Source organism: Nyctibius grandis, chromosome 3, assembly GCF_013368605.1.
Source record: "Nyctibius grandis isolate bNycGra1 chromosome 3, bNycGra1.pri, whole genome shotgun sequence".
Taxonomy (NCBI): domain Eukaryota; kingdom Metazoa; phylum Chordata; class Aves; order Nyctibiiformes; family Nyctibiidae; genus Nyctibius; species Nyctibius grandis.
Genome location: NC_090660.1, coordinates 77,753,770 through 77,779,540, shown reverse-complemented (window position 1 = coordinate 77,779,540; position 25,771 = coordinate 77,753,770). Strand labels below are relative to the sequence as shown.

General features: G+C 40.0%; 2 protein-coding genes across 3 annotated transcripts; one reads left to right on the top strand and one right to left on the bottom strand.

The window, feature by feature from the left end:
- Positions 1 to 5,725: 5,725 nt before the first annotated feature.
- TMEM70 (transmembrane protein 70) lies at positions 5,726 to 9,661 on the bottom strand. The gene is made up of 3 exons (XM_068397102.1): positions 9,512 to 9,661; positions 8,923 to 9,034; positions 5,726 to 7,814 (listed from the first exon to the last, which is right to left on the bottom strand). The coding sequence occupies exons 1-3, from the start codon at positions 9,659 to 9,661 to the stop codon at positions 7,366 to 7,368; spliced, it is 711 nt and encodes a 236-aa protein (XP_068253203.1). The 3' UTR covers positions 5,726 to 7,365.
- Positions 9,662 to 10,254: 593 nt separating this feature from the next.
- ELOC (elongin C) lies at positions 10,255 to 23,948 on the top strand. Of its 2 annotated transcripts, XM_068396358.1 has the most exons (5): positions 10,256 to 10,330; positions 10,771 to 10,840; positions 18,651 to 18,712; positions 20,674 to 20,817; positions 23,516 to 23,948. In XM_068396358.1, exons 3-5 carry the CDS (start codon positions 18,709 to 18,711, stop codon positions 23,704 to 23,706), a joined length of 339 nt encoding a protein of 112 aa, XP_068252459.1. In that variant the 5' UTR covers positions 10,256 to 10,330; positions 10,771 to 10,840; positions 18,651 to 18,708; the 3' UTR covers positions 23,707 to 23,948. The 2 variants fall into 2 exon arrangements, with proteins under 2 accessions (XP_068252458.1, XP_068252459.1); XM_068396357.1 differs by lacking the exon at positions 10,771 to 10,840 and having other exon boundaries at positions 10,255 to 10,330.
- Positions 23,949 to 25,771: the final 1,823 nt, after the last annotated feature.

The window sequence follows — 25,771 nt, the reverse complement described above, 5'->3', positions numbered from 1 at the left end:
ACAAGTCAAGACTATTCCAACGCTTTAAAAAATCAGCGTAACTAGGCTCCACTTTAAAAGGATCTGCCTGACTAAAGGGAAAACAGGAACAGTAAGTGCTACTGGTATCAGGGCTAAAATATCAACTATAACCACAATTATAAAGTCTAGAACTGTGACCATTGTGTCTGGCCAAACTGCCCTCAAATCAAAACAACTTCAATAATTTTTAAATCTTTTCAGCAAATTCAGTTTTACATGCTTGTGGCTTTTGATGCCCGTATCGATGCCGTTCATACAACTGACCTCTCGTGACACTCACTGAAGCCCTAAACTAGTGCACTACGGGTGTGAGGAGTCCACTCTGTCCCTTTCTAGTCAGTATGAAGGACACTGGAGAAGAAGGATATAAACTTCTATATATTTTATTTTTACGAAATACTCTTTCTTTACCATAATCTTTTTCTCTACTCTGATCCAGAAAGAAGGAAAAAAGCAGAGAAAGAGAAGTGGAAAGAGCTACACGATAATGTTACTTCACTAGAGTTTTGTGGCAATATTTACTTCATTTATTTTTAAATCCTTTGCAACTACATTTAGTAGGGACCAACTCTCGTACCCAGTTAACAGTACATAAAACAAATCCAAGTCTAGAGAATTTAGGACTTCATACCTATGACTTTTCATTTTGTCTACATCTGAGATGCTGAGAGTAGAAGTTTAACTCCCAGCCTCCTCACAGATTTGAGGTTAAAATCCTTAAACTAATATACGATATTTTTATCTTCTTTCTCAATATATCTAAAAAGTGCTTAACTTACTTGTGATTGCTTTCCAAAATAATCACTTTGTATTTTGATTGTTGGCTGCAGATGAGTACTTTGACCAGATAAGCACTTATAAGTCACTGAAATCTCCCTTAGGAAAGATTTACAATATACATTATCATAATATCCAATCACAGAAAAATAAATAACAGTATACCCGTACAGCATAGGAAAGTACTCCATTCCAAAGTGTTAGTCCGACAAAATTTAAAATTATGTCCTAATTCTTGGCATGTACCAAAACCTCATGTTAATGGAAAACTCTTTTAAGATGTTAAAGACATTTATTCAAAAAAGAAAGAGGCAATAATACTTTTATTTTCCTTGCAGGACCATTTGAGACATTTTTTTAATAGATCTTTTTGCAACTGGAAGCAGACATGTTTATTACTTCTGATCTCAGGTTTAGGGTTGCTGCTGAAGATGCTCCAGTAAAAAGGGGCTAAATATAAGGCATAAGGCATGTATTCACCAAACAAAAACACACTTGGTATCAACATAAGAAGTAGAAAATTGTAGAAATTAATGGGTAAATCTTTCTTCTCAAATCCTCTCATCCTATCTTTGACAATGTAGTGGAAGTAAAAAGTCAAGCCCAGGGATACTAGAAAGAGGTAGAAGATTCAGCTCCTCCACATGCAGCTGATGAAGTACTTGAGGGTACCAGGGGAGTCCAACCCAAGAGCAGTGCACCAGCACATATCCAGTGGTCAGTTGGTAGCATTTCAGTAAGAAAGCAAATAGCTGTAGAAAGAAAGAAAAATGGATGTGCATTTATTCTGAATATATTTTTTTAAATGCTGTATCCACTTTGGCTTAGTGGTTTGATTTGAATATAACACATTAAACCATTGGAGGCTATTAAAGTGAAGCAAATACACACCAGGTGGTATCCTGTGGGAACAATTATGTTGGAAATAACTCTCTGTCTGTTGCCAGTAGGCTTATGGTTTATTCTTTCCACGCCAAGTTTAGTATTAAAGCCTATAGTTATACTCTAAAGTATATATTAAACCATTAAAGTTGTCAAGAACGAGACAAAGCAGAGGGTGAAGGGAGAAGCAAAGGTTATGTCCTACCTGAGGCTGACAGAAAGCACACCACAGCAACACTGTCCACCCTGGTATTCCAGAAATGAAGACAGCTGGACATGTTTTGTGGCCGTTTGCTTGTTCTCTGCTCTTCCCTGCTTAAAATAGCTGCTCACTGAGGTCTATATAGCTGTGGGATAATCTTCTTATAGTGGATCCCACGCCTAGCCAGCCCACTTGTCCCATTTCTCAGGGGGGCTGCAGCAGGTTATGCTATACATTGGGGCATGAAGAAATTCATGGTATGACCACCGAACTCCAGGGCAAACAAATTAGAGCAGCTTACCAAGTTTCTACCTATTAAGTTATACTGAGCAATTGTAATAATTCACATGCGTGTTCTTAATTTTTACAGCACAAACAGAATTTCATGACATTTCCATCACCCAAATTAGGCTCTCACAGCACTGTGCAAAAATCGACACAGCTTTTCTTCACAGAATTGTAGAATAGAATCATAAAATCGTTTTGGTTGAAAAGGACCTTTAAGATCCTCGAGTCCAACCATTAACCTAAAATACCAAGTCCACTAAACCATGTCCCTAAGCACTGCATCGACTCGTCTTTTAAATACCTCCAGGAATGGTGACTCCACCACTTCCATGGGCAGCCTATTCCAATGCTTCATAACCCTTTCAGTGAAGAAATTTTTCCTGATATCCAATCTAAACCTCCCCTGGCACAACTTGAGGCCGTTTCCTCTCGTCCTATCACTTGTTACCTGGGAGAAGAGACTAACACCCCTCCGCTACAACCTCCTTTCAGGTACTTGTAGAAAGCGATAAGGTCTCCCCTCAGCCTCCTTTTCTCCAGACTGAACAACCCCAGTTCCCTCAGCCGCTCCTCATAAGACTTGTGCTCTAGACCCTTCACCAGCTTTGTTGCCCTTCTTTGGACTCGCTCCAGCACCTCAATGTCTTTCTTGCAGTGAGGGGCCCAAACCTGAACACAGTATTCGAGGTGTGGCCTCACCAGTGCCGAGTACAAGAGGACAATCACTTCCCTAGTTGTGCTGGCCACACTATTTCTGATACAAGCCAGGATGCTGTTGGCCTTCTTGGCCACCTGGGCACACTGCTGGCTCATATTCAGCTAGCCATCGACCAACACCCCCAGGTCCTTTTCCACCAGGCAGCTTTCCAGCCACTCTTTCCCAAGCCTGTAGTGGTGCATGGGGTTGTTGTGACCCAAGTACAGGACCTGACACTTGGCCTTGTTGAACCTCATTCAGTTGGCTTTGTCCCATCGATCCAACCTGTCGAGATCCCTCTGCAGATCCTTCCTACCCTGAAGCAGATCAACACTTCCTCCCAACTTGGTGTCGTCTGTGAACTTACTGAGGGTGCACTGGATCCCCTTGTCCAGATCATTGATAAAGATATTAAAGAGAACTTGCCCAAATACTGAGCCCTGGGGAACACCACTTGTGACCGGCTGCCAGCTGGATTTAATTCCATTCACCACAACTCTTTGAGCCCGGCCATCCAGCCAGTTTTTTACCCAGCAAAGAGTACGCCCATCGAAGCCATGAGCAGTCAGTTTCTCCAGGAGAATGCTGTGGGAGACTGTGTCAAAGGCTTTACGGAAGTTCAGGTACACAACATCCACAGCCTTTCCCTCATCCAGTAAGCGGGTCATCTTGTCATAGAAGGAGATCAGGTTAGTCAAGCAGGACCCGCCTTTCATAAACCCTTGCTGACTGGGCCTGATCGCCTCGTTGTCCTGTACGTGCCCAATGATGGCACTCAAGATGATCTGCTCCATAACCTTCCCTGGCACTGAGGGAGAGTCATCTTTGCCAAAGCGATGACTTTGGTTTGTAATAAAGCAAGCTCCAGTGAAACTAGTCACGTTTTGATTCAAGAAAGTGTGGTTAAGAGCATGAAGTACCTTAGAGCTTCGAAGATTTATCTTTAAAGTATCAAAAGGGGATAATTTTCTCATAAGAATTTTTTACATTTGCAAGAAAAGGCTGAGGGTTGTGGGATAATTTATTTTAAAAAATAAAATTAAACAATGACAAGAATCATTGTACTTTAAGAACAGATAGAGACTAATGAATAATATCGTGGACAAAGCCAAAAACTTGAGAAAAAGGGAGAGGGACACCAGCAAGAGAACATGTAGTCAAAGACTGGAAAGAAAAATCTGCGTGCCTCCTGTCTGTTTTGCTAGGAAAAACATCTGTGACCTTCTGTGGAAGCTCTTAAGGCTGGAAAGGGATAGGAAGCAAACATCTAGGAAAGAGGCTTGAGTTGTTTCATACGTTCCTGCTCTTCACACCAGATTGAGTGAAACTGGTACCAGAGTAAGATGCGAGACCCAGCTGCTAGGGACGAGTGATCGCTTGGTAATGGAAAGGCTGCAGGAGCAGCCAGCCTTCATAGCAGGTGAAGCCTTGCAAATAAGAAAGCTTGTAGATCATGTATTTTAGAAGAGTGGACTTCTACATCAGTATTGCCTTCAGAATCTCCACCCATGTGTATGAGCACATTCTCTAGGTCTTTTAAATTAATTGTTTCTTCCATGTCATACACAAATTACCTACATCTGAAGAAACATCAGCAACTACGGATGAAAATGTTAGCAGGTAGCAATACTTCTGCAATTAGAGCTGTTTTTCACCAAGTGTATAAAACTTAAGAAAAAATAAATGAGAGGAAAATAGCAGCTCACAAAATTGTGAGGATGCAGAGCTGATTTTTGAAAATCAAGCATAATCAAGCATTGGGAATGACTTCATAACAATCTTGGTTTACTGAAACACTCCCGCTACAGTCAAATCTCTCACAGGACTTGTTAGTAGCAAGAGGGCCTGTTTTGGCTTACGCACATTTCCTAGCGTAGAACACCAAGTATTTCAGTCTCCCATGTGGAAATGCACTCACTACACTATGAAATATCTGTATTAAAACAGACTGTTCAGAACCCAAAGTAAACCAGGAACACATCTAGAAGCCTTTTTGAATTACATTTCCATTCCTTTATTTTGTTTCTAATGTGAAGAACAAACTATAGTTGTTTGAATACTAGTCGTCACTGCTCTCAACAAGCTCCAGGGATCTAAACCAGTCACATATGCGCAAGGACACACTGTAAGTAAAGTCTGAGAATCCTGGGATTATACACAAGGACAGGCAGGTGCAAACACTAACAGGGATGGGGCCGAAGGCAGACTTCTTTGGCAACCATAACAAGTATTATGATTTTAAGATTTACAATTTGGTTGTTTCCCAAACTGAGTCTGCCAAGTTAGCAGCAAACAAGGTAGAAATAGGTAGAATATTGTGCATCTCTAGTAAATTTGGTCTTCCCTTTCTTTAATGTGAAAGCAAGCTATGGATTATCATTATTTTCAAGTTGCACATTGGAAGTATACTTTTCTGAGACTACATCACGGCCAGAATCTTCATTATCTTCTGGTAGAAATATGGATTTTTAAATTTTTTTTTAAAATCATCTGTGTGTCAGAAAGCCACCTACTAGCTTAACTTGCATTTCACTGCCAGAAGACAAACAGACAGAAGAAAAAATGTTTAACTTCCATATTTCTTCTAAGAAACTTAGCCACAGGGATGGAAATCTCTTACTATTGCTGCTTAAATCTGAATTGGCCCAATTTCAAATTTAACATTCAAAATTTTCTGCAGTCAGAAAAAAAAAGGCTGAGGATTTCGATATTGCTCAAGGGGTATGTAAATATAGCTTTAGGGCTTTTCATTTACCTTCTCTTGCAATCTCTATTTCGTGTTCTCCCTGTATTTGGCATTTAAAGATTGTTACCTTTATCCGCAAGCACAAGAAGAGAGTGAATGCATCAGACACGGAAAGAATGGAAAGATTTTTAATTAGGTGTAAAACATCACTTCAATAAGGACAAGTAGTACAACCAGGTGATCAGAATTGCTTGTTACTGGCCTCACACTTTCAACATAACTTATGGATTTTTTTTTTTATGTTATTGACTACCTGTGTAGTGAGGCTGGCTTAATGAAGCTAGATCTGGCTTTTAAAATTATAGCTGTGCCAACACAAAAGAATTGCCTCAGAAATATCTGGATGGGACTATTTGCTTTTTAATTACTCAGCAAGTACATAAAACCACTGATGTTTTAGTATGATCTACAGTGTCACCCTACAACAGGAAAATGAAATAATAGTCTTGAAAGACACTTAAAGAGTTTTAAATACATTTTTTCCTAGGCTAGGACTTAGGAAACATCTGTAAAGGTAGCTATAATTATTTTTTTTCTTTATTTGCAATATCAGGACGACTTAACTAGTAGCAAGCATCAGATTTCTTATTACAAAGCACTAATACAAAAGCATTAATTCGAATTTTGCTTTTTTTTTTTTTAAATTCCATTATTTTTAAGCCTCAAAATATTTAGGCCCTTCGTTATTTGCAAACAAGTATCTGTCAGTTTACGTGACAAACCTCTCCTTGGGCTAAAAACATTTAAATCCAATTTCCACCTACTCAGAGTGCAGAACTAACCAGCCTAGTCACACAAAAAGACCTAATCCTTTTTACTCAAGCTAACGGTGGCTTTCTTTGCAGTGCTAAAAATCCAGAAGTATTTTAAAGGCATAAGATCTAAACAGTACTCTACAGGAGATTCCCTTTTGCTTTCCCACCTTACATAAATGCTGACAGAGTCCATTTTAACCACTAGCTGCTAGTATTTTCTTTAAGTCAGCTCAAATACAGCACGTGTTTTCAACAGGATACTCTTATGCTAAGGTGCTTCCCCCTTCCCAGCAAGAGGCTTCTTGTTCTCCACCTCTGGGGACAGGGTTGCTCCGAGTGGGACTCCAGCTTAAGAAACCATTTAATAGCTGTGAGTAGCTAGAGATTATTGCAACGCAGCCACTCTCTCCATCTTCTCCAGAGGTCTGCAGGCCTCTAGAAGGCTGTAGCAGGAACTAGCAACAATACCCGTCTGCTTCCTGAAGACGGCTCCTGGGTACTGATGCTCTCACAAAGGGAAATCAAAGCCACCTCAACTCCCTTTATATCACCAGCAGCACTGACAAAAAAAACCCGATTTCTGATTACGTACAATTAATCTTTAAGGCTGAAAAGGTTAACTATGTACTTGACAGGTAATGAGTACTGATGTTTTTCTTCATATGAATGGTTCCTTTTGAAATAGAGATGGTGAGATTGCCGCACAGACCATGTAATTTACAGTTCTCCTGGATAATTAACAATAAAAATGAAGCCAAGAACAAACAAGCACAAGACAGATCTAAGCATGTATTTTTTTTACTATGTTTCGTGTCATTAACTCCGAAGAAACCCACACATAGTCTACAAGTTTTAAAAAATGGTGTTTTTTATACATTCTAAAATGCATTTGGGGAACTCTGGTTATCTGATACTTAAGAAAGCATAATAGAACTTTACATTCTTTCACATATATAGCACTGCACTACAAACGACAGTGACGTTCATTATCTTCAAATTATTTCCTTTCACCAGCTTCCTCTTCCTCCTCTAAGTTAAAATAAAAGGATTTGTCATAGCCCATGAGATGGTTATAATCCTGAGGATTCGGGAAAAGCGTTGGATTAACAAGCATTGATTTCGTTTTAGCGTAAAATGTTGTGAACATCTTGGTGATGTCTGGAATCTTTACATCTTTCTGATGGAAAACAGTTGCTTTTTCTGCCAAGATCGCATTGTACGTAATGGCTGTATATGTGTCCTTTTCATCTTTATAATAGAGACGAATCACATAGCCTTTTGTAAGGATATGCAAAGTAACCGGTGTCACAAATGTAAAAAACCCGATCAACCCATAAAAGGCAGCTTGTATAAGCAGACTTTCAAATCCAATACCTGTTTTGAGCATGATGTAGGGCACCATGAACAGGTTGAATATGCTGGTGGAATAAGAGAAAAACCTCACACCTACACAAAACAAAACAAAAAGAAAACAAAGGTTAATACTTATGAGTAAAATTTTCTCTATAATTATGTATGTTCTGCTACAATATATCAATGGCATTACTTGAGCAGCTGAAGTTACTGAAAATCCACTTCCCTTTTTTTAAGCTCACAAAGAAACCATTGAAAGTTCAACCCCATCTTCATGCCACTGTTCTGGTTTGTTTATATGTTCATGTTGGGTTTATCAAAGCTGGAAGCTGGCTCTGTTTCTGTGATGAAGTCAGCTACTAGCCGTTATGCACACCTGTGAAGTTTTCACTTTACAGATACAAAACTGATTTCAAAAGAAACTCAACTCCAGTCATAGGCACACGTAATCACCACAGATATGGCTAGGAATTTCTCTCTTCATCAACAACTAATATTGATATTCAGTGTGCATTACAAAGAAGCTTGCTTGGTCCCCCACCACACATAATCTGAAAAACATAGGTTATTCAATAGTAACAAGTACTCCACAGCCATCTTGCATGCAGCCTGAAAGACAATAGCAAGTTTTGTGGATCACTCACAGTCCTTAAGCCACTACGAGAACCAGTAGTCTAAGATGCTGTGATAATTAAGTATGTTAAGGCATACTTCCTCCTGCTTTAAAGACACATTTCAAAAACACGCGTCAGAAAACATCCAAGGGATTACTTTTCACTAGGTCTTTGTAACATTAACTGGTCAAAGAAAGATCTACAAAGTCTCATTACAGAGAGAGCATTTCATCCTAGCATCTGTACTTCAGAAACATTTCAGTAACATTTGAAAGTATACAGAAGGTACACAGCAGTTACAGCTAGTCTTTGTTTGCTACTGGGTTGGGTAATGCACTTCCAAAGGCTGTAAGAGAAACAGAAGGAGGCTGAGGGGTTACAGAGACGCACAGGACCCACAGAACTCCCAACAGACCTAAGTGCAGAAGCAGAAACCATGCGCCATCACCACATTTTTTTGCCATACAGAGGATCCAGGTTTTAGCAGCACTGGAAAGGAGAACATTCACTTTTATAATGTTGCGTTTTAAAGTTATTAATCACTGTTAAATTTTAAAAAGTAATACAAATCACTTCAAGTCACATACCTAACACTGCCTTTGCCAAATTTCCTTTATAAACTAATCTTCCGTGTTCTGGGTGTTCATGAGGGGAGGATTTGCAGAGGCTGCGAACAGCCACTCCTTGAAAAAATGTAACCTGAAAGATGAAAGCAGTACATGGCCAAGCAGCATCAGTACCAACATACACAGTTTTTATATACTTATATACACACACACGAAGTTTCTCCTTGCCCTGAACCTATTCCCAGCATCTTAAATTAGGGATATACTTAAGTTATACTACAAAGCACAACACAAAAAAACTTCAACTAACATACTGCTTGATTAATAGTCTTCTATTTAGATATCCCAAATTAGCATTAAATATTTGCAAACCCATTGACAAATATTAAGCTTGCCATCCTTTTCACACACGGCTTTGCAGGGAGACGTTCACAGCCCCCGCACTCGATCTCAGGTGTGCCCTGAGGAGAACCTCTGCGCCCTCCTTAGATCGGCATTGTTCGCAGAGGAAAAAGCCGCGCACCCGAGGACCGCCGCTCCCCCCGCCTCCCCCGGTCAGCTCCTCCCGGGGAGCAGGGCCGCCTCCCCTCACCGCTACCCTCCCCACAACCTGCTGGGCCCCCGCGGCGGCGGGCAGGGCCGCCCGGCGGCGGCAGGCGGCCGGGAGCCCGCGGTGCACGGCGCCCCGCAGCCAGGCGGTGGCGGCGGCGGAGGCCGGGGCGGCGGCGCTGCGGCAACCGGCAACCCGCAGCAGCAGCATGTCGGTCCGCGTCCCGCAGCGGCCGGCCAGGGTACAGCGCGGGCCAGTGCACCACCAGCAGCCCTCGCCCCCGCCCACAGCCCGGCGCTTTGGTTCCGCCGGCAGGAAGGGTCCGCCCGCCTCCACCGCGACCCCGCCTGGCTGCCGCCGGCGGCCTCCGCCCGGTGACACAGCACCCCGGTCCCGCGGGCGATGCGAGTTTCTTAGTCGGATCCCCAAGGACGCCACTGGCATCGCACACGCGGGCACAGCCGGGCGGGGGCAGACCCAACGCATACGCCCGTACAATTAGGACCTGCCGCCAGCAAGTTTCGGACCCAGCCCGCCCCGGGCGCCGCCCGGCAAGGCACGCCCTCGGGCATCTCGGCCCCCGCCAGCCCCGAGGCAGGAACCGCCGCCCGGGCAACCCCGTCCCAACATCTCCCCCGCGCCGCTACCAACATGGCGGACAGGCACCTGCCCCCCCGGAACTACGCGCCCCAGCATGCACCGCTCTCACCGCACAGCATGCCGGGAGCCGGGCGCCACACGCCTTCCAAGGGCAGGGCGCAGGGGAGGCGCTGGTTCTGGACCGGAAGTGACCTGTGACCTTGCCGGAAGTTCTTGGGAGGCAGCTGGCCCGACGCGGCAGGGGCCCTGCGAGCGGGGCGGAGGGAGCGGCGCTGACGGGTGAGTGGCCGCGGGGGCGGCGGGGCTGGCTCCGCTGGGGGCGGGAAGGCCCCGCCGCCGTCCAGGCGGGCAGAAAATGGGGAAGGGGGAGCCCCTGGGGCCTGCCCCTCAGAGGGGAGCGGGCCTCGTCCTCTGCGACGCGCTCGCCTCGGTCCCAGAGGCGAGGGGGGCTGGACGGGAGCCGGGCCGCGGAACGGAGAGGCATGGAGCGGCCCGGGGAGGGCGGGGAGTCGTCGGGGGGTGTGCGGAGGGTTGCGGTGCCAGGTCGGGGTTCCCCGCCGGGACGGTGGCGAAGGGCGCGTTCCTGTCCTCTGCGTGCGGGAGCGAAGCGGTCTCCTTGGAATCCCAGCGGAAAGGGGCTTCCCGGAACGATGCTTTAATTACATATCGCTCTTAAACTTTTTCCGCCACAAACGACGTCCACCCTCTTCCCACGCCAGGTCCTAGAAAGAAGGGAAAAACTAAGGCCGAAAGAATATAGGATGCAGCCCCAGGGGTTGTTGTCCCAAGGTGAGAAGTGCTGGTTGAAGTGCTTTAGCTGTAATGGTCGACGAATATAAGCAAAGCAAGTTTGGCAGAAGAGAGTGATACACTTACATGTAGTAAGGAAAATAAGTTTTTGCGTACCTTGTGCTCCTCAGAGGGAGATTATGTTTTAATACAAGGGAACCTGAGTATCGATGAGTTATTGATGGCTTCATATATGTGTGTAAAAGGAAAAGGGATATTAAGAAGTTAACTTCAAGGGCCAGTTTAAACTTACAACGTGTAGTACTATGTGCAGGAACTTTATTGAAGATGTTTAATGTTGTAGATTGTGAGTTAAGCCTTGTACTATAGGGAGACTTAGTCTTAGGCCATTTGTTTACTTGGGTTTGCTGACAATCACTTGCAAAAGTTCAATTTGGAAGCAAGCCAGAAAAACATAGATAAATAAGAGAAGTAAGAGACCTTTTGGCTAAGAACCACTTTGTGCCCTTTTTTATTAATGATCCCTTCTGTGCTCCAATTTCCTCCTTTTGCTATACAAAGGACAAAAAATATTGTTAGGAGAGAAATGTTTATTAACCGAAGAGTTACCTATCAAGGCAATATGTGTTAATTAGTTTTTCTGCAATACATTGGCTGCCATCTTTGCACATATAGCGCACACTTACACCTTGAGATCAGCCTTTTAATGTGCTTAAGTTACGTTAATAAAATTTTTGCTAACATTTCCCATTAACATTGGGTGGGAGTTTTAAGATAATCTTTAAAAACTTCCAGCACTTCAGCATTTAATTTTTTTCTTGCTGTGTCAGAGAAAAGTCATTTGAGATTTCTTTTGTTTTATACTAGAATGGGTGATAAACAGATTTAGGTAGTTTCATGTAGTCTTAATGTGAAGACTTAATATTGGTACAGTGGGGAGATTCAGTTGATTCTTTGAGGTACCTTCTTGTATCTCCCAACCTCATACTTCTTTTTTTTGATACATTTGTGTTGAGGCTTCTGTCCCTTGTGCTTTCTGTGGGGACAAATGAATATCTTTCAAAAGTATACTTAACTTCAGGTGTTTTACAGTGTTTTTACAATTCTTAGCGTATATTACAAGAAGCCCTAAAGTTTTGTTATGAAAGTATGGGTTTTGTCAGATGAAAATAAAAGAATTTTAATGTGTTTTGACAAGTTCTCTTGCACCTAGAAAGGTTCAGAATTTAATTATCTTCATTATGGGGTAGTTTGCATAACAGTAGTTTTTGATGAATGTTTATAGCAAGAGGGCAGAAATCCATGCCCTATAAGTTTGGAATATGCTAGCAGCTTTTTTTCCCCTAATGGCAAGAGGTCTACAGTACAGGGCTTTTATTGTATGTTAGGAAGAAAACAATAACACACATTTTTTTTTCTTTTTTGTTTTTTGTTTTTTTTTTAAACTTTCTTGAGAATTACTGAAAATGAAAGTTTTGCTAGGTAGAAAAAGAACATTGTATGTGAAGTCTTTGATACTCCATGCACGGTATCCTACCTTATCTCCTGTTTATCTTAACTAGCATTCACCTGTAGTATCCCTTCCTGTCACACTTCAGTTTGCCACCGAATGTTTGAATTTTAGTACCTGTGAGTATGGAATAGTGATTTAGCTGATTTGGAAATCCTGCTATACCAGTTTTGCCTCATGTTTTTTCTCAATATGCTTCAATCCTTTTGAAGGATTTTTACATTACATCAAATTTACATTAATTAGTTTTTGATGTGTACTGAACAATGAATGCTAAACTGAAGAGTGGTATTTTTAAACAAGATAATGTATCAGGTTAAGAATAGGACTAGAGTTTAGGATTAAACAGTAGGAGGCTAGTAACACACAACAGCCTTTGTTTACTGACAAACTCTTACTAGCATCCAAATGACACACAGAAAATATCACAGTTGGCTTCTAAACTAACCTAGGAATTGTGAAGGCATTTGTGTTATTTGCCCCACATTTTCCAAAAATTGATATTGTAGAATACAGAAACATTACCAGCCGAAGCATACAAAAGCCGTGTGTGTGTTGCGCAGCTAATAAGCTGGAAGCCATTTGAGTTTCCCTAGATCAGAATCTGAGTTTTTTAAAGGTTTTCTGTGGGATCAAAGAATCTGAATGCTTGGAATGTTTGCATAGATTTAATTTTCTTGTACTAACCAGAATAAAGCAATGGGGTTCTGGAACCTGTACAGTGGTTGCGTGTGTTCAGTTAAATTAGTGTATGTCCTTCAAATCTGTTCTGGTCTCATCGACATATAGGGTATGCAAGGAAATTATCTTCTGGAAACTCTGGGAAACTTGGGAGATGAGCCCGCAGCTTTGGGAGTGAGGTGAGAGGGTCATGGACATGCTTCAGTGTTTTTCTTGCACTTGATGCTCAAGAGAAGCAGGAGAGAGGTCAAACTAAACTCATTATACCATAGTATTTCTTCTTAGGGTTCTAAGGAGGAGAGTAAGATGTTTAAGTATGCTAAGAAGAACACTTGCCTTGTGTGAGTTAATTAACATGTTTTATGATATTTTGTTATATTCTACTTTGTAGGTGTAAATAGTCTAGCAACTTGTGAAATTCTTCAGTTCTCTAATATCTAACGAGAATTTTATCTTTTCTGCAGCAAGAGCTTCCTTTTGAGACTGGTTGGAAAGTTTCTGTGCCAAATATGCTGGTTTTAGTTGCGTTGTGTTCTCCCTCATTGATTAAAATGTGGCATATCCTTTTTATGTAATCTTTCTCTTAATGAATGCAGTTTTTGCTCATCTTTAATTTTAAGGAGGCAAGGCAGAAGAACAATAATACCTAATATAGGTGCTTTTTTGAGATTAAAGGCAGGGAGCTGAGCTACCTAATTGGTAATGTCACATAAGCTTCTTGAAGGGGAAATGAAATTGTGAATGTACTTCAACAAAAACTAGCGATTCTTTGCAGGAGTCTGAAATAGTTAGGTCAGAAATATACAATAAAAAAGGCAAATGTTTGAGTGTTCAGAAAACTTGGATTGTTCTCTTCCCTACTGTTGCATTGGTGTGGTCTTGGTGAAGTCAGACAGGGGCAGCTATAAAATGTGGAAAAGTAATTAAAATACAGGTAGTTACCAGGCATCTTCAGAAATCTCAGAGTCTCTCTCTTCATGTTGTCTTGGCGAATGTTGTCATTTATATCGTATTCATTATACAGAAGGAAAATACAGTGACATGTTTTGCAATAAATAGTGTATTGGAAAATACACTGTAAGAGAAGAATTTCTGGTAAGAGATCATACCATGTCACTTGACTTTCCTGTTTCTAACCTATTATTTAAGAGCATGCAATTATCAATTAAAAAAATTAGATCTATTTTTGTGCAGAAAATTTCCCTTTGCACTCCTTTTACTATATGCACAAGTGATAACTTGTGTGTGGCAGGGATTTCTACATCCTTCATCTGTCTAATTTCTTTTCTATGTGCATTTTTTTCCTGTTTTTGGGGGATGTTAAAATACAAATAACGATTTATATCAAAAATAAATAAATCAAATAGTGCATGTTTTCTGTGCCAATTTTTCAGTGTATTTCTTCTGCTGTTCCCACTTACTTTTCTGTCAACTTATGAACCAGTAAGATAGTTGACTGAAAAAACAGGCTTTGGCTTGTGCAAGTTCATGTTAATACCATCTCAGACAATTTGAGTGTAGTTGTTGGGAATAAGATGCTTTTCACAAAATAATAATTTTGAACTACAGTATGTTCTAATCCTCATAAAGTGTCATGACATATTGACCACTTCTTGATCCAGAAGAGGAACCAACAGATGCTAACAGGTTATTATTGCTTTTTTAGCTTTTTTTAGGTTTCCCAGCTTTCTTGTTTTCCTTTCCTTTTCTCCTCTTTTGTCACATTGACTCTGTGGTTTTTCTGTGCTCTCTGCTGTCCATATTTTGTCAGGAGTAAATCTGTACTCCTAATAGTATTCACGATTATCTTTTTAGATTTTTTTTTCAGAAATTACACGTTATATCAGAATAGAAACTGAGTGAAACCAAACTGTATCCCTTGCTTACATGTTGAATGCATCATATAATGGAATGTATGATGTCTTTTTCTTAAAAGCAGGTAGGCTTTCTGCATCTTTTGGCAATAGAATGATAGTTTTGTTCTACATTCAGAACCAAACTTGGATTTTGGAATATCAGTATAAATTTTATTCTTTTTTTAGTTTATATTCATTTGTTGGACTTGAACTGAGGAATAATGTTGGCATGCTTCTCCCTCTTTCATGTTTATCCTTTTAATGAATTGTTATATTTATCTTCGTTCCAGTTTTATTTTGGTAAGCTGAGTGAGCAAGACTAATTTTTCTTTTATACAACAACCTCTTTGGTCATATCAGTAGCTGCCTTCTGCAGTTCTTGTAATTAGCACTTTTTTCTTGGAAACAGGAATTCAGAATTGTGTATGGTATTCCAGACAAGTTGTTGCTCATGTGCAGCAATGTTCATATTTCCCTATCTCTTTTGCAAAGAAATCCTTGATGTGCATTTGCCTCTTCCCTTCCCCCTCCCCCTTTTTTTTCTTTTTTGCCCCTACAGAGCTGCGTCATTTCATAGTTGACCACAGAATGACTGTACTCCCAAATAACAAGCCCTGACTACATGAAAGAAGCTTGTATCAGTCCCTACGTGCAGGAATCGTGCATTTCATATGGTTGCATTTCATGTGGCTTCTAGTATGCCATTTTTCAAGACCAGTCACATGTGTGTGGTACTCTGTTCCCCTTTTGTTGCAGTGCTTTTCACTTCTGTCTCATCTAAATCTACCTATTCTTTTCTGGCAGCGTTGTTTAAAAAAAAAACAAAGCCCGATATAATTTTTGGAGGAACTAGTAGTTTTTTTCTCATCCAGTTGTTCCATGTTTGCAACATCATACTGTATTCTTGTAGAAAGTTTCTTTCTCATTTTAAGATTACCCTCTTACCACATTTATTTAACCTCAGATGATTTACTGAGTCCAGATTGCATCTTGGTTGAGTTTCCTTTTTTCAAGGAAATGACTGATTCATTTTTTAGGTATTGGATTAGTCCAGCACGTCCTACATCTGCTAACACTTACTGCATTTTCATCCTGTTTTCCTTTTTAATACAATTGAATTCAGACCACTGAGCTTGATAATATTTTTCTTCTTTAAGTGTTAACTACTGTATTTTTTTTTCCTCTCTAATCATATGATAGCACATGTCATTTGATTTTCTTAAAATGCTCATTGTAATTTTTTGGGACAGCTCTAATATTTTGGTGTAGACATTTTTTCAGTTCACCAGCTTCAATATATTAGCCTCCTAAAGTTATGCTTTTACCTTGGAAGGTGTTAATATTTTTGCATTCCCACTAACTAGCCTGCCTTTATTCCTGTATTTAGTGGCATTATTTGTGTTGGGTACCAAGGCACATTTTATTGTTGCCAGCACCTCCGCAAAACGGTATCACTTCTGTGTTTTTTTAAATTATTATTATTTATAAATCATAAGCGGTTTCACTACTGTTTTGGAATGTAGGGAAGGAATGTAGGAAGGAATGCAAAGTAGAAGTAATAATGGAAGGTATCCCTTCAACTCCTGAGCAACAGGTACTCTCCAACAAGATGCTTGATTTCCATTTACGAAAACTGTTGAAATAGGGTGAGAGATCCCATCAGTTTTGTGCCGCAACTGCTCCAGCACCCAAATGCAATTTCCTTGAATGAGTTCCTGGAATTATTGAAAATGGCGAAGGCATTTAACACTCAATATTAAGGTATCTCTATGACAGGGTGCACAACTTAACTCTGAAAGGGCATTCTTGAATGTGCCTTATATTCAGGAACTTTTCACCTGCAAGAGTACAGGTAAAGATCTTCCTTATACCAGTGGGAAGGAAAATATTTCTGTAAATTCAGGATAATTTTCAAAGATAATAACAATGTAAGTGGAGGATGCTTTTTGCTCAGTTCTCCACAGACAACTAAAAACTATTGGTTATGTATGTGTAGTTTGATTAGGTGTACATAACAGTGCCTTCTTGTGAAAGCTTGAGGAAACATTCAGACTATTTCATATTTGTAGTTATGAAAAAAGGGAGATGGAACAAATGAGCACCAAAGTGCTGTGGAGAAGTGAAGCTATCAGCAGTAGCCAAGAGCTGCATCTTCCAAAGAGATGCAGAGATCTCTGTAAAACTTCCTCCAAATCTTGCAGCTTCCTCCTTAACTTGCTTGCATTTTTTGCTAAGCTTTTACCAGAAACATAGGAGGGAGGGGAAGGGGAGAGTGGTCTCTCTTCTGTTTTTTCACACCTCCTGCTCTGGGGTCCTTTTCTAGTGAGTAACTGCTGTTCATGCCCCTGCTGTTGCTCATTGCTTTTCGAAGCAACAACATGGATTGTCAGAATTCTTAACAGTCTCTTTGCTGCCCCCAACCCTGGATATCGTCTGGGAAACCACCCAGAATCACTGGTGCTGTTTTCCTGAACCTGTGGCCACACAACAGTAGTTCATTGATTTATACTGGGTTAATGTTTGGAGAGTAGCTGTTGACGTGAAAGGATAGCAGGTGGGTGGGTGGAATTTCTCTTCCAAAGTTTTCTTTTCCACAGCAGAGATGCAGTGCAACGTAAAGAAATATATGTTGTATCTGAACATACCAGATTTGTTTTGCAAATAAGTGCTTCCATTTCTCCAACTCTTTGGATTCATTTACATGGTGAAATATGTATTCAACAAGCTGGATGTCAATTTATAAGCTATGGAAGCTCCTGGTTAACTTACCATGTGAATACCTACATTCAATGTCTGAAGTAGATTATCGAGGTGACGTTGGTAGCTCTATCAGGAACTGTCAATCTTCTGGGAAGGACAGGTTGGAGGCCAGGTATTTAGTGCACACTGATTAGACTGATCCCTGAGCCTTCTCCAGCCTAAACAACCCCAGTTCTGTCAGCCTCTCCTTGTATGACAGATGCTCCAATCCCTCAGTCACCTTTGTGGCCTTTTGCAGGACTCAGTTCAGTCTGGCATGTACTGGGGAGCCCACAGATAGACCCATCACTTCACATGTGTCCCAGCAGTGCTGAGTGGAGGGGCAGGATCACCTGCCTCAACCTGCTGGCAACACTCCTCCTAACACAGCCCAGGGTGCTGTTGGCCGCCTTTGCTGCAAGGGAGCGTTGCTGGCTTATGTTCAGCTTGGTGTCCACCAGCACCCCCAGGTCTTTTTGTGCAAAGCTGCTTTCCAGCTGGTTGGCCTCCAGCCGGTACTGGTGCCTGGGGTGATTCTTCGCAAGGTGCAGGAGTTTGCATTTCCCTTTGATGAAGTTTATAGGTTTCCTGTTGGCCCCCTTCTCCAGCTTGTCAACGTCCCTCTGAATGGACAACCACTCCTCTATTCACAGCATACTGAACTGTTCTTTTGACTTTTTTTTTCCTATAGACAAGCCATTCAGTCTCTTAAGTGCCTTTTGCAGTGTGGCAAAACTTGCTTTCTTTACCTCCCCAATACCATTGCATGGATGCTTTCTCTAGTGGTAAAAGTTGTAAGGCTCTTGAAATAACTCTGGCTTTATAGTCAAGGGTCTTTGAAAAGCTTAGGGGAATAACTTCGTTACAAAGTAAGCTAAAATTCAGAGGTTCTTGAATGTGGTAGGGATCTCTGGACACCAAAGATAATTTTCAAAATGTAATGCTCATCAACATTGCATGCTGTGTATCATCATATTCTTTTCTGAAGAGTGTTTATGATAACATAAAGGCTAATAAGAAATAGTACTACTGACTGAAAATATTGCCACTTCTGTTTTTTCAGACGCTCCTATTGCAAAAGCTGCTGTTGAAAAGAAACAATTTTTTTTTATAAGAAGAGAATGGGTAAGTTCATAATCTTAAAGGGTTTTTTTGTTTCCTATAATGTGAAGCATTTTCTTGTTGATCTTGTCACTGTTTTTCTTGTAGCCTCAAAAGTTAATGGAACTTCCTACAAATTTTTTAGGAGGATTTTCTCAAGTGACCATTTATCAAAAGACTTGTTCAGAGTGCATCTATCTAACAATAAATTTCACTTGCTTAATATGCGTAGTGCTGAAAATGTACATGCTGAAATAGGATGCCTTTAGGCTTTTATAGCACTGAACTTTTAGATAGCGGACAAGAAAATTTCCCTATGTACTGTTTTAAATATTTGTTTGTTAACTAAGGTCAGCCTGTTGAATTCTGGCTAGGAGATCATAATAAGGACTAATTTCTGATAGATTACACTGTGTGAGTGTGTCTGACTAAATGCCTGAAACTATCGTGTCTGCATCTACAAATGACTGGTTAATGAAACATGATTGGACAGATTCTGGTTTTATCTATACTTTTTATGAATGTATTTTTGCATGTTTGGCACTGGGCAGTACTATATTAAAATTGGCAATAACTACATGGTAATTCAATTTTAACTTCAAATTCACAAAGCAACTTACTTGATTGGGGGAATGTTATATTTGCTATAACATTAGATACAATGCAAGGTACTTATTCTAATATAATTAGTATAATTTCTATTCTTTGTTTTATCAGGAGAAACAACACTAACAATCAAATGTCAAGTTTGCAGTCTATATCTGTTTTATCTTCCATACTTCTGCATATGATCATGAAATACTGGCAGTATATTACTTTTCTAGAAGCATACAGATCTCTTCTGTTTTACTTTTCCAAGCTTGAAGAACTTCCAGGAATTTTTAACTTTCTGTCAAGATTAATACTGTTCTGAAAATCAAATTTTATGTGCAGTGTCAAATTCAAGTATTTTTTAATGGAATTCTAGCAATACTTGCTATATTAGTATGTTAGAAAATACAGTATTTGAAAGGTGTTAACTTTCCAGTTTGAATTTTATAGGAATTGTATATTTAGTGGGGTGGGGTTTTTTTTTTACACTAATTTTTTCAAAAATATTTTAATATTACTGCAGTCTTTACTACTTAAGACTTTACAGGAACATATAAAGACCAACTACAGAGACAGTGTCCTTAGTGTGATGGTGTCCTATAATGCTGAGCACTATACAGGCACAAAGTAGGCAGTGGTTCCTACTGCAGAGAGCGTGCTGCCTAAATAGAAAAGGCAGGTGCAAGATGGGGAAACTTAAGACTGCACAGAGTGAACAGTGGTGGCAACAGTAATATTGTTATTTCAGCTTTTAAAGATAGCACTGTCAGGAGAGAAAAAATGAATGAACAAAAAGGGAAGGGCGATAAGGGCTTGTAGAGAAACAAAGTAGAGAGCGGATATATAGTGAGACAGAAGGGAGAAGAGAAACAGAAAAAGCACACTCAAAAACTGATGGGGGGGTGGAATTTCCAAATTTCCTTGGTTTTAGTGCTTTTGCACTTTCCCTGTTTTCCACCAAAGGTCACAACATGGGTGTGCACTAACACTGTATGGTTCCAGGTCTGGCTGGGCAGTGGGGGCGGATGAATCTTATTTCACATCATTTCTTCAGTACAAGAATACTGACTGCTTTTATTCTTACCTTTGCTTCAAAAAGCGCTTTTTTCCCTGCAGTCTGTATTTTTAAATATTAGATATGTATTTAGGTAACTTTTATTAAGTACTACTATGAAAAACGTGGCAGTAGCATTTTGCAAAAATTCTTACTTTAAAATAGATTGAGTGCTTCAGAGAAGTTGTCTTCAAATATGCAAAATGCTTCTGTCTTATTTCTGGTTGTATTGAGTTCTTCAGTCTGCAAACATAGTCATATAAAAGACTGCAGCTTGCATTCTTAAGTGATACGAATCAGTCATTGTGTTCTGAAACTGTTAATCTGTTTTTCATTATAGATGGAGAAGAGAAAACATACGGTGGGTGTGAGGGCCCAGATGCTATGTATGTGAAGTTAATATCCTCCGATGGCCATGAGTTCATTGTAAAAAGAGAGCATGCATTAACATCAGGAACAATAAAAGCTATGTTGAGTGGACCGGGTAGGTACAAAAAATTTCATACCTTCACCTCCTTTGTTTTGACTTTTGGACAGTTTGAATTTATATCATGCAATGAGTGAAAGTTGGAATAAGTTATAACTTTTTCAGATCCTGTCTAGTTCCTGTTTCCAGTGGAACAGTCCACCTCTGTGGGATATTGCACTACCAGACATATAATTGGACTCTGTCTGCTTTTGGACAGTTAGTGATCTTACGGTGTCATTGCTACTAGTTTCCCATAGTATGAGAACTTGAGGGTATTACATGAAACGTGTAGCTGTCAATTCAAAACAAACAAGAGTTGGTAGTTCTTCATTGCCACCTCCATGGTGGAACTTTTAGTATTCTGTACTGGGTCTGGCTGGTATAGAGTTAATTTTCTTCATAGAAGGTCATATGGTTCTGCGTTTTTCATTTGTGACCAAAACAATGCCGATAACACACCAGTGTTTTAGCTGTTGCTGAACAGTATTTGCACAGTGTCTAGGCCTTCTCTGTTCTCACTCCTCCCCTGTGCCCCGCCCAATGAATAGACAGGGGGGTGTGCAAGAGGTTGGGAGGGAATGCAACCAGGCAGATAACCCAAACTAACCAAAGAGATACTGCATGCCTTATAATATCATGCTGAGAAGTAAAAAGGGAGAGGAGAGGGTTAGGGAGGTTAGCAATCTTTTGCTTGGGAACTGGCTGGGCATCAGTCTACCCATGGGAGGTGGTGAGTGATTACCTTTGCATCAGTTTTTTTGTTTCCTTTGTCTTCTGCTTGTCTTTCACTTATTAAACAATTTTTTTTCTCAACCCATGATTTTTATTGCTTTTACTCTTCCTTTCCTCTTCCCTTGTCCGCTGCAGGGGGAAGTGAGCAAGTGGCTGTGTGGTGCTTAGCTGCCTACGGGGGTTTAGGCCACAACATGTACACAAGATCCTGTGGCAAGGAGCTCCTGAGCTTAATGACAAAAGTTAGATTAAGTTTGAGAGGAGGGTAGATAAACTTACAGAAGGGAAGGGACCTCATGTGTTACTGAATATATGAGGCTACCTCTGGTTTAAGAAGTGTCTGAACTAATTCTCGAAGACCGAAAGGGTAGAAGAGAGAACAAGGAGAAGTTAACACGTGTGCTTTCCCTCTTCTGTACCCTCATCCTGTATGTTTACCTTTGGCCCCTTGAGTGATGGGCAGTAGGCTATGTGGAGCTCTGGTCGGAATACGGTCATTCTTATGTTCTCTTTTGGTTTCTGTCGAGGGGGATTACTGAAGAGATTTATTTGCTTAAATTTATTTTTTAAATTACTTAGTTGGGCAAGCTGAGCAATTAAAATTCTCAGCTTAACGTTCTGCTTAATGTCATTGTAATGGTTGCATTTGAAAATATGTAGCAGACCTGTTGTGTCTGATCTGCTCCATGTCAGCCTCCCAGACATGTAAGAGGAAGAGTAGTTACACAAGACCTGCTCTGAATTCATTTCCACAAATGATGTGAAGAAATAAAAGGTGAAGTAGCCTGCTTACAGGGCTAGAAAATGTGACTGTATAAAGGAATCAGCATTCAAGAATAGTTTGTATAAAAACTAGCAAGATAAATGGGTTCAAAAGGAAAAGTACTCTTGCTGTGTACTTCAGTAGGTCATAATTTCACTGATGTGTGCTCTATTTCAGTACTGTGACATTGCCAATATGCTAACATTTCTTCTGTTGCTTCCTACTGTTCCTGTGCTAGAATTCAAGCTGGAATGGCTTCAGTGCATGCAGATATTTCTACACAAATGTGTGTAGACATTAGTAAATAGCTCTGCTTTGCAGTTAGAAGGTGATTCCTGTAGGAATAGTGGGAACCAAACATTGCTAGGTCTCCCATAAATATGGAGTACGTTAGTGGTTTTTGTATTGTCTTTCAGCTTCATGAGTTGAAAGTCCAGAGAGATGAGGAAAAGAGGAAGGAAAAGAGGAACAAAGATAACAGTAAAGGCTGTGGGACAACCACAGGATGGCTTCATATCATCCAAGTTTCATGCTTGTAGGCACTAAAGAAAGCTAATTTCAAATGTACTTGTGTTTTGAAATGTGAGCTTTGGATAAACTCTTCAATATCTGATAGGGATAAACTCGTACTGTATGTAACCTTCTGTCCAGTATAACTAGGGTTTCCCTGTCCCTCCTGCCTGCCTGTTTTCACAGCTTATCAAGTTAATGCATCTTTGAGGTTTCACCCTCTGTCAAATCTGCCTGAAACTGACTGAGAAATTCAAAGCTAGTGGGATCGCAGAAGGGACTACTGAGAAGTGTGCATATGCAGATACGGAACATCTATAAACCATTTTTTTTTCTTGGATAAGGCAGCTAGAAATTTGGATTGATACTTTTTTGTTTGTTTGTTTTAATGTTGTTACTGTGGCCTTTAGAGCTGAGCACACTACAGTTTTAGAGAACCTATCAAGCAAGCATCAGAATTAAACCTAAAATTCTGGTATAGTTGTTCAGAATGTTGTTAATAGGCTGCAGCCCAAATAAACAGTTTGCAATGCAGGGGTTCTTAATATTCTTCAGGGTTGTGAATGTGGCACATCCCGCTTTACACTGAAGAATCTAATACCTGGGAATATGGGACTGTTGTGTTGTATTAGTATGGTAAAGCGTTTCATTTTGCAGTGAACTGAGATTCTGATTTTTCATTTGGTGTTTTGTTTTGTTTTTCCACAGGACAGTTTGCAGAAAATGAAACAAATGAGGTGAATTTTAGAGAGATCCCATCCCATGTCCTATCCAAAGTATGCATGTATTTCACCTACAAGGTCCGCTATACTAACAGCTCTACGGAGATTCCTGAATTCCCAATTGCACCTGAAATTGCACTGGAACTTCTGATGGCTGCAAACTTCTTAGATTGTTAAATAAAATAAATTATGATAAAAAATGTAAAACTTTTTTCAGTATTTAATACATGTAGTTCAGTTAGTAACTTTTTTCAGATAGCATGTTGCGTGTGTGCTGTTGAGAACTGTAAAGTTCACTGCAGAGGCAATTGCCTTCAGTCCTTTTGCATATAGCAATCATTCAGTTGAAGTTTGTTTTGCTGCTTACACAAATAAGGACCTTTTCACAAACTGAGACAAATAAACAAATATGCCAATTAGTAGATGGCTATGCCTTATCCTTTAGGTGTGGTAGAGCTTTCTTTTAATACGATGACCATAGAAAATACTGGAGTTTAGTCTAATGCTCTCTAAAAGGTAATTATAGTTAAATAAGAGTAGCTGTTTAGGGTTTATAACTTTCTCTTATTGTTAAAGTTTCTAAACATCTGAACTTAATCTCCTTTGTAAGATAGCTGTCCTTTTAGCATAGGTATACTAACTAGATCAGAAGTGCCCTCCCTAAGGTTTGTATACTGACAGCAGTATTCCATTTAGGTTGAAAGTGGAGTATGTAGGAGAATGCTTAAGGCTTTTAATTTAAATCATAGTATAGACATGCGTAAAGGTGTACTTGATACATTTTTCTTTTATAACCTAAGTTTTTCCCATTAGTAATTACAAATACTTAAGTCACTTGTCTGTACAGTAAGACTGTGATCCTACTGACAGTGGCTTTTAAGGGGGAAAAAACCTCTTATGATCTGTGTATATTATCTTCTGTATAACATATAAGGTTATTCTTAATGAACTGTCGCTTGACCTGATATGGATTTTATATGCTTTCAGTTATGGTTTATTTCCATTGTTGTGATTGGTTTTGTAAAGTCTGTATTTAATCTTTAGAGCAGTAGACATTTAAATTTTGTAACATAGCTACTGAAAAGATAGCAGTTATCCTATCTTTTACCTCTTCCTCGACCTCTCCCTTGTATCCACAGAAAAAGACCCTGAAATGTGGAGGTCTTTTATATTTGAAGGAAAGGGCATTAAGCAGATGTTTAAGGAGCTGTTTTATAAATTTCATAGGTATTTCCAATGTTTTTACAAATATTTTAGGGGAAAAGGATTGGCAAGCCACTGACATAATACTGAAGTGGAACACTTTGTCTCTTGCTAGTTCCTGCTGGTAGTTGCCTATGCTATCAGTTCTTTGTTCCAAACAAGTTTCCATACAAAAAAAAAAAAACCCAAACAAACAAAAAAAAACCAAACAAAATTAAACTTGAGACAAGAAGTTGCTTTTTGTTCAGCTGCAGCCTGAAGAACCCTTCTGCCAAAATCATCTGTAAATGAGAATAAATCTCATGCATCATAAAGAATGATGCAAGAACAATGTAGTTAGTATTTCCATCAGCTGCCACTGCTTCAGCTTTGTATTGGTCAAGAAGTGGTTATGGTCTTTCATGGAAAAATCCCACCGACAGATGGTGGGACCTCTTTATTGATGTATTAACTCATGGTGGATTTAGAGGGCTGAAACTCTCCTCTAAACCTGTTTGCCAACGTAAATACAACTCTGAAGAGATTTTTGTGGATGAAAACTAGTAACTTATATAGACTATGCAGTCTGCCCATGGAGGAGTTCAGTTCTGACAAATGAAATTTTACTCTGGGCTTGAACAACGCTTGATAGACAAGCTGACATTTGTCAATGTGTTGATAGATTAGTTTCATTTATTCACATCACATACTTTGGCACAATTTATTGTGTTTAATGTGAGGATGTTTATGACTAGATTGGTTTTGCACGATAAAGCTGAAGTGCATTGCAAAGCAATTGTCTGAAATCCTATGTTTAAGCACTCTGGTCAGTGCTGTTAGTAACTCATTTTCAAGAGCACTAAAAAGATAAAACAAACCAGAGATACCCTGTTATGCTGCTTGTGTTAGAGCCACTAGGAATACCCTAAAAGGTCAAGGAATACCTACATGGATATTTTAGTCCCAACTACATTTCCTTCTGAGCGGGTCTTCAGTTCTTCGGCCATTTTTAATAGTCTTGAGGTTAATGACATGAAGTTAAAAATTATTTAGTTTAAAA

Coding starts and splice junctions, on each gene's coding strand:
- TMEM70 (XM_068397102.1), bottom strand. CDS start 9,661: ATGCTGCTGCTGCGGGTTGCCGGTTGCCGCAGCGCCGCCGCCCCGGCC. Junction 9,035..9,511: donor CCGCCGCGGGGGCCCAGCAG/GTTGTGGGGAGG, acceptor TTCATCTTTCAG/GTTACATTTTTTCAAGGAGT. Junction 7,815..8,922: donor TTTGGCAAAGGCAGTGTTAG/GTATGTGACTTG, acceptor TGTTTTGTGTAG/GTGTGAGGTTTTTCTCTTAT.
- ELOC (XM_068396357.1), top strand. Junction 20,818..23,515: donor AGCTATGTTGAGTGGACCGG/GTAGGTACAAAA, acceptor GTTTTTCCACAG/GACAGTTTGCAGAAAATGAA.